At 47.0% G+C, this 13416-nt stretch overlaps 2 protein-coding genes across 8 annotated transcripts in view; one reads left to right on the top strand and one right to left on the bottom strand.

Moving 5' to 3' along the window:
* Nucleotides 1–3886, top strand: part of RFFL (ring finger and FYVE like domain containing E3 ubiquitin protein ligase) — a 67098-nt gene extending 63212 nt beyond the window's left edge. For 2 of the 3 annotated variants that reach the window (XM_023517502.1, XM_023517501.1), the window contains one exon: nt 1634–3886. In XM_023517502.1, the coding sequence (XP_023373270.1) occupies nt 1634–1815 (182 nt within the window). In that variant the 3' untranslated portion in view covers nt 1816–3886. The remainder of the gene's footprint in view (nt 1–1633) is intronic. The other variant, XM_012809791.2, reaches the window with a different exon arrangement.
* A 3815-nt stretch (nt 3887–7701) lies between these two features.
* LIG3 (DNA ligase 3) overlaps nt 7702–13416 on the bottom strand; it is a 32497-nt gene continuing 26782 nt past the window's right edge. For 4 of the 5 annotated variants that reach the window (XM_012809787.2, XM_023517519.1, XM_023517521.1 and 1 more), the window contains 5 exons: nt 11712–11786; nt 11134–11280; nt 9926–10133; nt 9447–9553; nt 7702–8307 (listed from right to left, as the gene is read on the bottom strand). In XM_012809787.2, the coding sequence (XP_012665241.1) occupies nt 8074–8307; nt 9447–9553; nt 9926–10133; nt 11134–11280; nt 11712–11786 (771 nt within the window). In that variant the 3' untranslated portion in view covers nt 7702–8073. Of the gene's footprint in view, nt 9241–9446; nt 9554–9925; nt 10134–11133; nt 11281–11711; nt 11787–13416 lie in introns of all 5 variants that reach the window. The other variant, XM_023517520.1, reaches the window with a different exon arrangement.

The following is a 13416-nucleotide window of genomic DNA, read 5'->3' as shown; positions in this document are numbered from 1 at the left end:
TTTTTTTTTTTTTTTTTTTTTGGCATAAACAGTCTTGTTCTTGCTCAGGCTAATCTTGAATTCCTTACCTCAAAACAGTCCTCCTTCCTTGGCCTCTCAAAGTTCTAAGTTTATAGGAGTGAGTCACTCCTGGCCTGAGCTGGCTTTTGAATGTGAAGATTCTTTTGTTTGTGCAGCTAACCCATGAGGACACTGGCCACTGGCACAAACGAGTTAGTATTCATTGAGATCTCTGTGCATTAGGCAGTTAATATGGCCTTTGGTGGTCTCTATCCTTAGGGCAGTTATGTCGGAGACCATACAGTGCAGGAGCTGTGGGACCAGCCTGCCTGGGTTTGAATCCTGGCTCCTCTACCAAGCAGCTGGGTGCCCTCTGGCAAGCCACTTAACTCTCTGGCCCCAGTTGTGTCATCTATAAAATGAGAGTAACAAGAGTACCTACTTAATAGTTTTTGTGAGGATTCAGTGAGTTAATACATGCAAAGCCCTTAGGACCCTGCCTGGCACATGGTGAGCATTTAGTAAATGTGGGCTGTTTTCATTTCCCTTGGGATATGTTCATTCATCAGACATTTGGAGAATACCTACCACATGACTGGCATTTGGGGGCTTCAAAGGCAAATATCTGACCTCAGAGCATATAGTAATGGGTAAGCATATAATTGTAGAAATTGAATATGTTGAATTAGAAGTTTATAATCACTGGGTGAGAAAAGCAGGCAAAAGTTGTAATCTGGCTGGGTGTGGGGGCTCATGCCTGTAATCTTAGCACTCTGGAAGGCTGAGGCAATAGGATCGCTTGGGCCGAGGAATTTGAGGTTGCTGTGAGCTATGCCACTACGGCATTCTACCCAGGGTGACACAGTGAGATTTTGCCTCAAAAATCTTCTGGGAAAACTAGTAGTGCAATGTAATAAGCAGTCATAAGGGTTTAAATAAAGTTCTCTGGGGGTAGCACAGAAGAGGGAGCAATAATCTCTGCTAAACTCCTACACCAGAAACTTTCCTCAGAAACAGCTTAGGGGTAGTTTGTGGGATAGTACAGGGGACTCACAATATCCTTGATTTTATTAGGGATGTGTTTATAGATAAGTTTTGTGAACCTTTTTTTTTTTTAATTTCAGGTTAACTTGAGGATACAAACAACCAAATCAAAATACTTGAATTTGTTAGGTAGAGTCTCTGTAGTAGCTGTGTCCTGCACTGGAGAGGTGCACCATACACCCCTATTGTGATCCTTCACGAGCCCTTTGTTACAGTTTCATTTATACCCAAACTTTTCTGAACCAGTTTTGTCTTTTCAGCATGTTCTGCCTTGGGATGAGTCCCTAAGTGCCACTCAACTATATTACAGCCTCAATTTCCTGAAAATTGTTTAAGCTGAGGACTTTGACTTAGTTCTCACGTATTTGGGATGTATTTGATCCATAAATACTATACTCTTCAAATCTACCTTTGGAGTGGAGGAGGTATGAACTGAACAAGCAAATGGAGTTGGTTACTGAGCATATATCTTCTTAGAGGAGCTCTATTTGAGGAAAGCATGTGCATTTTGGGGGTTTGTTCAGTGTGTGTGTTCTTCCCCATCAGTGTAGATAAGTTCCTCACTTTCCCTTCTCCCCCTTTTATACAGGAGGAGCAGTGCCGTCAGGCCTGGAGGACAACCTGTGTAAGATCTGCATGGACTCACCCATCGACTGTGTCCTGCTGGAGTGTGGCCACATGGTGACCTGTACCAAGTGTGGCAAACGCATGAACGAGTGTCCCATCTGCCGGCAGTATGTGATCCGAGCTGTGCATGTCTTCCGGTCCTGAGGGTTCGCACCTGCTGCTTCAGTGCCTTATAGGGGGACAAAGCCTGGGATGTCTGGGCTCAGGGTTGGCCACCTTGCAGAGAGGGGCAAGTTAACAGAAGAAATTGTACAGTGTTCCCAAGATCAGGGCAAGCGAAGATACCATGTTACCCCTGGGCAGGCCTATCTTGCCATGGGGGTGCACCTTGTGACTGGCCAAGCCCCTGAGGCTAGTAGGAACTGCTACAAATCATGTGGGTGAGTCCTTGTTTCAATAATCTTGGGGTGATGATGGTAATTGGTGAACAGAAGACTTTCCAGAACTTGGACCATGTTTTTCCTCTCTTCCTCTGAGAACCTAGACGGTTTCACCCTTTCTCCTATATCCCACCCATCCCCTGGAGATGCTTGTGTATTTCATCAGTTGAAAGTCCTGTTAGAAATGGATCTCTTCCTCCCCAGCACATTTGGATTTAAATTTCTGGTCTCTCTGGCTTTCTGTGTTAACCCACCATTACTAAAGTCTCTTGCTACACTGTCTAAAATCTGTTTCTTTGGACCAAAAATGTTAGTTTACCAGACCGATAGTGGTCCTTAGGATAGAATTTGACCAGTAAATTTAACTCTCGTGGGAAATGAAACACAAATGCTATCAGAAAACTTCAAAGTTGTTAAGTGCTGGGATTGGAAGCTCTTAGTCTTTGACCTGATCCTGGGCACCAATAAGTATCTTGCTTCCAAACTGCTGAGAAGTCCCCAATCTGTATGCAAGCAATGTGTGAGTAATCTCTGCTGCTTCCTGTCTTCGGGCCGGACTTTGTACCATCTTTTTGTTGATGAGGCAAGGGGAAGTGTTGAGTGAAGGCAGTGCAGTGGCCTTTCTACTTAGCTTTGGCTTGGCTTCTGACCCTCTTTTTGCAATAGGCAGGAGTCTTAAACCACTTTCCCTGAAACTGAGGTCCATCTCCTACCCATGGAGGTTTTGAATTTGGTCTCACCCAAGGCAAAGAGACTTGCTCCTCTCCAGCCAGATAAATTTCCTGGAGAACAAACAATGCCTGTAAGAATACCTAAGAGGTATCAGAAGATATTGAGTAAGTCTGGATTCTGCCTGTGAACAGATGTTGCAAGTTTTAATTCCCCAGGTTGGTGGGGAGTTCCTACTTCATTTCCTTCTTAGCCTACTGATTGTGGGGGGATTTTTCTCAGCAGTTTGGAAGCAAGATGCTTATTGGTGCCCAGGATCAGGGAAAAACATTCTCTAGGCCCTTTAGGAAGAACATTGTAATGAGGAGATGATGTTGTCAAGCTCTCTTAGGGTCTTTAAACCACTGGATGAACTGAAGGGCTTAACATTTATTTGCTGGAGAAGTTTAGCCAAGCACAAAACACACATGCTATCAGAAAAGCTGGGTGAATCACACAACTAATACATACCTGAGGGCCTTGCCCAGCACCCACCCTGCAGTGGAGCTCTGAGACTAGAACCAGTTGTGACTGTTGATGCAGTGAGAAACCACTAAAGGGACCTCTTCAGTAGCACAGACATACTTATGCTTCTGCTCCATCATCAACCACTAAACACCTTCAGAGGAATAAAATAATTTCATAAAGTAGTTGTCAGCTGAACACTGGGCCACTTACCGATGTGATACAAGGCCTCGATACTTTGATTCTGGGCCGAAGCCTTTGTAGGAGTTGGGGAATCAGATTTTCCCTTTATAAAGATAGCACCTTTCACCTTTCTGGCAGACAGTGAATGCTCTAGTTTACAGTGCCTACCAGTTTAGTAAAAGATCATTCAGCTACTCTTCAGTTCCACTGTGAAACAGGTCTATGTATATGCTACTCAGTTAAGATCTAGCAATAACTTCAGGGCAGAAGCTGGCTCTCTCCCTACTTAAAACTTGCTTTCTCTGCTGAAGTCCTACCTGCTCCTCCCCCTCCCAGTTTTCCTCCTAGACACAACTTGAAAATAAAATACTAATGATTGGTTAGTAACTTCATTAAGAATCAGAACTGATGTCATTTATTCATTTTAGAGGAAGAACTTGCCTTTTAATCTTTTGTTTTCCTATGGTGAAGGTTTCCATTTAGGAAAAAAAGTGTCAAACAACTCTGATTTTTTTCTTCTGGTATCATTTTATTATTACAACAAATAAAAAATAAAAGTTGGGAGTCTCAGCATCCCATTCCAGTTAATATCTAAACCAAGTATAAAATGTGATTTTAAAAAAATCCTTGAATCTTCCCTCCTTTCCCTCAGGAATCCTTGGCTTTAATTATCATGGAAACATATAATTCTTCCAATTATTCTGTGGCTTTTGCTGTGATTGCGCTGAGATTTCAGTTGAGACTTAAGACTTGGGCAGCTGACTGGTTCATAATATGTTGGAATAGTTGGATCCAAACTAATAATCTCAATATATATTGTATAAATTTGTTGAAATCTGTTGGATGTGTTACTTTAAGTGGCTTAATAAGATTTTCTCAGACTTGGGAGTTAAAGCAAACCCAAATGTGTATTTTTTTGTTACAGAGCTCTGCTTTATAATTTTATAATAAAGTTTCAATACAGATGCCTGTTGGATCTGGTGTGAGGATACCGAAGTTCTGATAGTTAAGACTGATAAACCACAGGCTAACCCCAAACCGTGTACACACAGGCACATTCTTAAAAAATTGCATTATTCTTAGGGATATTTGGGGCATGGGGCCCTGGCCAAAATATCCCTGTTCAGTATTGTGACTTGCCTAAGATCTCACAAGTGATGTGTAAGAGACCATGGAAAAGTCTAGAAGGAAATGGGAGCTGGCTGGGAAAAGGACAAATCCCAAGACTAAATAGGAAGAAGCACCAAATGAGTTCAGGCATTTACACTGATCTAGTCAAGAAGGGCCTTAAAGATCTGAGTGACAGGAACTGAGGACAGCTAGTAAGCCAAGTCTCCCAGGTTACCCTGGGATATATGGTAGCTTTAGGATATAGCTGTGGTTCTCCAAACAGGTGGGCCCAGCCTCATAGGCAGATTGCTCAGTCTTGTACACAGCTCTGACCAGGAGTCCCAGGAAAAAGGAAAATTCCTGAGAACTGAGAATGCAGCCCTTGGGAGAATAAGAGTATGTGCGTATCTACCCTCAAAGAGGGTAGAATCTTGCTAAAAGGGTGTCAAGGCTCAGGGCTGAGCCACAGCACTTTGTCCTCATTGTTGTAGGTGGCTGACCTCTTGGAGGTCAACTGTAGTCTGACTCTTGAAGACACAAGCCTCAACATTCTCTTGCTCAGGGTGTGAAGTACATGAAAAGAAACTAAATTGTACCTATGTATATAGTCAAATCTCAGTAGCAAAGAAAACCATGAATTAGGAAAGACTGCAACAACTACACAACACATAAGGCTGAGAAAGGCCAAGGGCCTAGGTCATTACTAAAGGTGATCACTGCATTTGGCAGAGCCCCTTTACCTTGAAGATGCACTCTGGGTGAGGGCAACCATAAGGATAGGTAGGGCTGGGTCCCAGTCGGCCAGGTTGGAGAGGACAGCTGTCTTTGGTAGGATCCTCAGGGCAGGCCCTTATTTGCTGCCCTGTCTAGTTGCTTGGGCTGAGGAGGCTAGACAGGGGAATGGAAATCTATGTAGGTCAGTGCTCAAAGGAGGAGCAGCTTTTGTTTCCACAGAAGATAGAATAAAAAGAGTATCATACTCCTAATACTAAAGCCATACTGAATGGTGCCTATTCAGAAACACCAAGTGTCCTAGGCTAGAATCAGGGCACCTCTCCTGTCCCTACCCCTCCACATTTTAAACAGTAGGTGGAAGCAAAGGTCAATCAGATTAAAGTTAACCTCCAAGCTCACTGACAAACACCCTCTCAGTAGATATTACTTCAGTTGCAAACATTGCCGGTAGAAATGGGGAATGAGGGGTGAAGAAAGGCAGTGGTCCTTGCTCTTAACTAGGTCCAGAGCCTGATAATTTGTTGACAGGAAAAAAGAAAAGAACTGGGCCAGGTACGGTGGCTCATGCCTATAATCCTAGCACTCTGGGAAGCTGAGGCAGGAGGATCATCTGAGGTCAGGATTTAGAGACAGCCTGAGCAAGAGACCTCACTGCTACAAAAAAAAAAAAAAAAACAGAAAAACTAACCAGGTGTGGTGGTATGTGCCTGAGTCCCAGCTCCTTAGGAAGTTGAAGCTGGAGGACTGCTTGAGCCCAGGAGTTCAAGGTTGCAGTAAGCTGTATGATGACGCCATTGCACTTTAGCCAGGGTAATAGAGTAAGACCCTGTCTTAGAGAACTAAAGAACAAAAAACCCTGACTGACCTGGTGCCATGACTATGGCTCAAAGGAGTAAGGCGCAGGCCCCATATGCCAGAGGTGGTGGGTTCAAATCCAGCCCTGGCCAAAAACCCTGGAGCCACCAGGACTAGGACATGGAAGCCAGTTTATAACCATCTCCTGGTGAACCCGTGCTTAGAGTGGAGTGTGAACTGGAACATGCGGACCTGTTACTGTGGGTTCTGAGGTTATGAGCCAGGGCCCCCTCTTCTGGGTAGCGTCTGGATATGCACTAATGGTGATGTCCCCAGCCCTAGATAACTTTGCACAAAGCACTTTACCCGTATACTAACCCTATGATTTAGGTACAAAGCCTATCCCCATTCTACTTGGAAGAGCTTAAGTACAGATGTTAAGTAACTTGCCTAAGGTTACAGCTATTAAATTTCGGGGCTCCAAACTGAATCAGGTCTGTCTACACCTGCCCATCCAGTGTGGTTAGTCGCTAGTAATGTGAGCCTACGGTGAACTAAAATGAGAACTTCAGTTCCTCAGCTGTGCTAGCCACATGCCACTTGCTCAATAGTTTGGCTGGACAATACTGATTTACTGGGTATTTCCACTGCCACAAAAAGTTCTATAGAAGGCTGGGCGGCACCTGTGGCTCAAAGGAATAGGGCGCTGGCCCTATATACCAGAGGTGGCGGATTCAAACCCGGCCCCAGCCCAAAACTACAAAAAAGAAAAAAAAAATAGTTCTATGGAAGGCTGGGTATCGTGGCTCACGCCTGTAATACTAGCACTTTGGGAGGCTCAGGCAGGAGGACTGCTTGAGCCCAGGAGTTTGACACCAGGGCAACAGCCAATAGTAAGACCCCATCTCTATTTAAAAAGAAAAAGTTCTAAAGAACAGCACCTGCCTACAGCCTTAGGAGGCACTAGAGCTGTTCTTTGTAAGCAGATTGTGCAGATTTGTTCTAAGGTGTGGGTTTTTATTTTTATTTGAGATAGAGCCTCATGCTATCCCCCTGGGTAGAGTGCTGTGGCATCATAGCTCACAGCAAGCTCCAACTCCTGGGCTCAAGCGAGTCTTCCTGCCTCAGCCTCCCAAGTAGCTGGGACCACAGGTGCCTGCCACAACACCTGGCTATTTTTTGGTTGCAGTCGTCATTGTTGTTTGGCGGGCCCAGGCTGGATTCGAACCCACCACCTTAGATGTATGTGGCTGGTACCTTAGCCACTTGAGCCACAAGCGCTGAGCTATAGGTTTTTATTCTTAAGGAGCAGTCTTGTTTCCAGGTTTTGGGGAGGCAGATATTCCTGGAGTCCTCTATGCCCCCAGAGGGGCAGCCCAAATAACCTCCTTTTCTTCATAAAGGCCCCAATTTCCTACCTGATCCTATCTCCTCCCTTCAAATTGGGGATCCTCACTCTGTAATAAGAGAACATGAGAATCATCATAAAAGTTCATTTTGTTTTCTTTCAAACAAGGGTCTACTCCTGGCAGAAGAGGCTAGGGTGAATGCAAGTTTTGTTAAATATAAGAAGCATTTCTGAGGACATCTTCTACATATAACTTTTTTTAAAAAGGGCAAACAGGGAAGAGAGAGACAACTTGGTGGACAGAGCTTCAATAGCCCAGCCTTTATTCCTTAATCACTATGGAAATTATAGGGGTATAGTTGGGGAACGGACAGAAACTGGTAAGATACCTTACTTATATTAAAAAAAAGAAAAATCTAAGTATTTCACAGAAAAAAATATGACAAAGCCAGCACCCAGATCTGAAAGATCTATTTAAACCAGCAAGAGAAACTGATCTTCATTTGTGGCTCCCACAGCAGCTTATTTCTGGTCCAGAAGAGACCCTGGAGAATCGGCAGGTTTTGAAGAAGCCAGCCCCCCTTCCCTGCCCTGTTTGCCTGCCTGCCTCCTGCCTGAGCCCATGCCAGCAGTGTGACCAGGAAGAGTGTGGCCTAAGGGAGACGAAGTGCAGCAATCCTAGCAGGGAGCTACTAGTCTCCGTTTGCGGATACATGCCCAAATCCACTCTGGGGAGACCTGTTGCGCATTGGAGTTCTTGTCTCCATTACCCAGCACATGTGTGGCTGAGGCCATGTCAAATTCCTGCACCAAGTCCCCATCAAATGCCACAAAGTAGCGTCTGAGACGACTGAAGTCTGGCGTGGAGGGTGGCAAGTGGAGCCGCACCCCAGTGAAGATGTCCAGCAGCACCTGCAAACGCAGAAGGGGCAGGGCAGGGTTGGCTGCACTGGGTGCAGACAGGTTATCACCCCAATCAGCGAAGGGCAGAGTAAGGAGGGAGCCCTGAGTTAAAGACACACGTAAACAGTTTACCAGAGAACAGGCAGATGCATAAAATACCCCCCATCCTCCAGTCACTCCAAATTACTAAGACTGATAACTCCCTTCCATCCCTGCTTAGGGGAAAAGAAGAAAGACGGGCCCTGACATTTGGGACGTGGAAATGAGAAAAGTACGTATCACCAAGAGCCATCCAGTGGCTAGTGGTCAGGCAGTGCTGGCTCTCCCCTGAAATCCAGCAGTCCACTGTGCACAGCTAGCCAGAGCAAGGGGCCAGGTGTCCTGTTCATTATTGTGGATGAGTTCAAGGGCTTCAGCCAGGGAAGGGGAAGGTGGGAAAGGGAAAGTTTCTGCTGATCAGCTGGGTTCTGGCTTCAGATCCTGAGTTGTCAAGCTTCTGTGTTTACTTGGGTGGAGGTGGGGAGAATGGGGGCACAATGACATGGTGTGGTGATCATGTATTTATTTCCCTATCCACTATGGGCCATGAGCTCCCCCAGAGTTAAGCCAGTACTAAACCCAGTTCTTGGCCTCAGCAGGTGCTTGACAGATGTTGCCGAACCCAAGACTGAGAAGTGAGTGTAAAAGGGAAAAGCTCAGGTGGGAGGAGAGTCACCAAGCCAGTGCCTCTGTCCTTGCTGACTGGACCAGTTCCCGCCCTGACCACAAACTCACACTGCTGCACTCCCACACCCAGACTGAGCTTTCTCCCCTTTAATGTGAATTGTCACTTGGGCCCAGCAGCTGGCCAGGTCCCTGCAGGCTCTCCTGGCTAGGCTGGCTGCTCTATCTCCTGCCTGTTGGCACAGCTCTCCTTCCTCTCTGTTCGCTGGCTGGCCGCCTCTGCAAGGCAACAAGAGGGCACAGGGTGGAGCAGCGGCACTGCTGGCCCTGCCCATGACAGAGGAGCAGCTAGCTGCAGGCACAGAAGGAGTTTAGCCAGTGTTCCTCCAAACACCTTTGCTCAACTTCTTTCAAAGTTCACGTGCAGAGGGTTGGGAACACAAGGCCCTGGGCCAGACTGGCCCGCCTACAGTTCTTACCCTCACCTTTGTTTGGCACGGGGTCTCGTCAGCAGCTTTCCGCTTTGCCCCCACCTTCACAGCCAGCTTCTCTCCCGCTTTCCCAGGGGAAGGCTTTGCAGTCAGCGTGTTGCCTGCAGGACAGGGTTCAGGATAAGAACTAAGAGGGTGGGGACTGCTGATACTGGGCAGTAAAGGGCAGGTCCAGGCCCTTCCTCTGCTATAAGCGTGGTGAGGAGGAGTAGGGGAGAGTTGTCAGCTAAGCCCTTTAGCTTAAAGGTGGCTTATCTTCTGGTCTGGCTCTTCCAGAGGACTGCTTTATTCAGGGCTGCCCAGCAGAACAGCTTCTGGTCCGTGGCTGGACACATACCAGGAATTCAGTTGATGTTAGCCACAGTGGACACGGATATTGTGATCTCAAAGTTGGGATGTGAGACTGGGTCCTGCCCTTTGATCTCTGCCCCTCGCAGCTCCCTGCCACCCCAGCCCTCCTTGCTTTTCCTTACCACCTTTGCTGTTGAGGTTACTTGGCTTCCCTTCTGCTTTCTTAGCCCTAGCAGAGGGCTTGCTGGGGGAGGCTCTGGGAGCCTTATGGGGCACAGTAGTCCCTGAAGTGCCCTTGTTCTCTCCACTGCTGCCCTCTGTAGTGGAGCTCCCCTCATCTCCAGCCACTACAGTGAAGTCTGCCTTCTCCTTGGACAGCTGGTACAGTTCCTGAGAAAGGGAGGAAGACCCTTGGGTGGTTATCACTCCCTTCCCAGACACTGGCCTTTGAGGCAGAAAGTGTGGTGTGTTGGGCAGCCTGTGGCTCAGTGGGTAGGGCGCCAGCCCCATATACCATGGGTGGTGGGTTTAAACTCGGCCTTGGCAAAACTGCAACAAAAAATAGCCGGGTATTGTGGCGGGCACTTGTGGTCCCAGCTACTTGGGAGGCTGAGGCTAAAGAATTGCCTAAGCCCAGGAGTTGGAGGTTACTGTGAGCTGTGTGACACCACGGCACTCTACCAAGGGTGAGAAAGTGAGACTCTCTCTCTACAAAAAAAAAAAAAAGAAAGTGTGGTGTGTTTTAGGCACGGGTGACTGGGGAACAAAGAGAAAGACAGAAAGACAAATAGCAGGGGACAAATAGTTCCCTTTCTTGGTACTATTCGGAGTATACCCCCTAGCCCCATAACCTGAGTAATCAGGACATGAATCCCCAGTCCCTGTAACCCAGTTTTGTTTTTTTTTAGAGACAGAGTCTCACTTTGTTGCCCTTGGAAGAGTGCTGTGGCATCACAGCTCACAGCAACCTTCAGCTCTTGGGCTTAGGCAATTCTCTTGCCTCAGCCTCCCAAGTAGCTGGGACCACAGGCGCCCACCACAACACCCGGCTATTTTTTTTGCTGCAGTTTGCCCGGGGCTGGGTTTGACCCCACCACCCTTAGTATAATGGGGCTGGCTCCCTATGCACTGAACCACAGGGGCTGCCGCCCCGTAACCCAGTTCTTAATCAGCCTCCGGGCTCTTATTCTCCAAAGGCTGCTCAGGGGGCCTGAAGAACACAAGGCTTTGGAGGGATTGAGGGGCTACTGCTGCCTGACTGACACCAGTTTGGTCTCCCTGTCCTCAGTGGAATGAGGGAAAGGAAGGACACATGAGCAGTTAAGATGCCTAAGATTCCAAGGCCAGGGCAGTGGGCTGGAGAACACACATACAACTTAAGATCTGGTACCTTGAGTTGGGGGAGGTTAGTGGCAGATTTCCAGTCCTTATCATCACGGATTCGAGTACAGCGAGGGAATCGGATAGAGATCCCATCAGCAGTGTGAGCCTCAGATTTGGAGAATTCGGCCCCTGTGATTTCCCATACGGCAGCCTTCTGTCAGAAGTAAATCAGGCAGGTTGTCACTGTTAAATATCTCCCAACAAGCTAGAAGCAATACAGAACAGCTAAAACTAAAAAAGATCTGGCTGTCAGTTGGGAGACTTGGGTTCTAATCCCATTGCTGATGCTGGGTGAACCTGGCAGAGTCCCATCTCTTCTCTGTATCCCTTCTCTGTCAGTACAATGAAGGGATTGGACCAAGCTGCTTCTAGAACAGACCCTCAGTGGTGAAGGGATGGGTATACTCTTCTTATACTGAAGAAGATTTTCCTCAGTGTTAGCTGGTAGTCCCTATGCCTCTCATTTCCCTGGTAAGTCCAGGTCCTCCTCCCTGGATGGCTTTTCATTGAGAAAGAGATAGGTTTTTTGTGGCATGCAAGCTAATTCTGTGGGCTGAAAGAGCTTAAGCCTCTGGGTTTGGATACCTTTGGGTCTGGCACAATGAAGTCAGGATAGTAGATCTTGTTAATCTTCAGCCAGCTGGGAATTTTGCTAGGATCCTGAAGAAGAAAAAGATGCTTTGGGTTTTTCACAAGCTAGAACAAGGCTTAGCAGCCACCTTACCCCCTTTTTGAGACACAATCTCACTCTGTTGCCCAGGCTAGAGTGCTATGGTGTCAGCCTAACTCACAGCTACCTCAAACTTCTGGGTTCAAATGGTCCTCGTGCTTCAGGCTCCCAGGTACCTGGGACTACAGGCACCCATCACAACATGCAAATATTTTTAGAGATGGTATTTTGTTTTATTTTTTGAGATAGAGTCTCACTTTAATGCCCTGGCTAGAGTGCCGTAGCATCATTGTATCTCACAGCAACCCAAAATCTTAGGCTCAGTAATCCTCTTGCTTCAGTCTCCCCAGTAGCTGAGACTACAGATGCCTATAATAACACCCAGCTAATTTTTTTTAAGAGACAAGAGTCTCACTTTGTCGCCCTGGGTAGAGAACTGTAGCATCACAGCTCACAGCAACCTCCAGCTTTGGGGCTTAGGCAATTCTCTTGCCTCAGCCTCCTGAGTAGCTGGGACTACAGGCGCCCACCACAACGCCCAGCAATTTTGTTGTTGCAGTATGGCCAGGGCCAGGTTTGAACCTACCACCCTCGGTATATGGAGCTGGCACCCTATTCACTGAGCCACAGGTGCCATCCTAACTTTTTATTTTTATTTCAGACAGATTCTCATTCTTCTTTTTCTTCTTCTTCTTTTTCTTTTTTAGAAACAGAGTCTCACTTTCTTGCCCTCGGTAGAGTGCCGTGGCATCACAACTCACAGCAACCTCCAGCTCTTTGACTTAGGTGATTCTTCTGCCTTAGCCTCCCGAGCAGCTGGGACTACAGGCGCCTGCCACAACACCTGGCTATTTTTTTGTTGCAGTTTGGCTGGGGCCAGGTTTGAATCTGCCACCCTCGGTATATGGGGCCAGTGCCCTACTCACTGATCTCATTCTTCTTTTTGGCCAGGGCTGGGTTTGAACCCGCCACCTCCAGCATATGGGGCTGGTGCCCTACTCCTTTGAGCCACAGGCACCACCCCGATCTCATTCTTGATTAGACAAGTCTTGAACTCCAGAGCTCCAGTGCTCCTACCTCCTGGGAGGCTGAGGCTAAAGAATTGCCTAAGCCCAGGAGTTGGAGGTTGCTGTGAGCTGTGATGCCATGGCACTCTACCCAGGGGCTCAGCTTGAGGCTCTGTCTAAAAAAAAAAAAAGAAAGAAAAATCTTTTTTCTTGTGGCCCACCCAAAGAGACGTGTGAGTTATATATGCTTTATATGAGGCTCTGGGCTCAAAACTAGCGTGAGTTACATACAATTTACATGGCAGTTAATGCTAAATCAATACAAATCCATCATCATCTCTGGGTGTGGGGGAGCTTAAGTACCTGACCCACTTGACTCATAAGAAACTGGATGCTTGTCTTTTTTTTTTTTTTTTTTTTGAGACAGAGTCTCACTATGTCACTTTCAGTAGAGTGCCGTTAGTGTCACAGCTCACAGCAACCTCAAACTCTTTGGACTTATGTGATTCTCTTGCCTCAGCCTCCTGAGTAGCTGGGACTACAGGTGCCCGCCACAATGCCCGGCTATTTTCTTGTTACAGTCATCATTGTTGTTTAGCTAGCCCATGCTAGG

Source organism: Otolemur garnettii, unplaced genomic scaffold (assembly GCF_000181295.1).
Source record: "Otolemur garnettii isolate 467f Iridium unplaced genomic scaffold, OtoGar3 scaffold00112, whole genome shotgun sequence".
NCBI lineage: Eukaryota > Metazoa > Chordata > Mammalia > Primates > Galagidae > Otolemur > Otolemur garnettii.
Note: the sequence above shows the minus strand (reverse complement) of the source record. Positions and strands in the feature narration are given on the sequence as shown.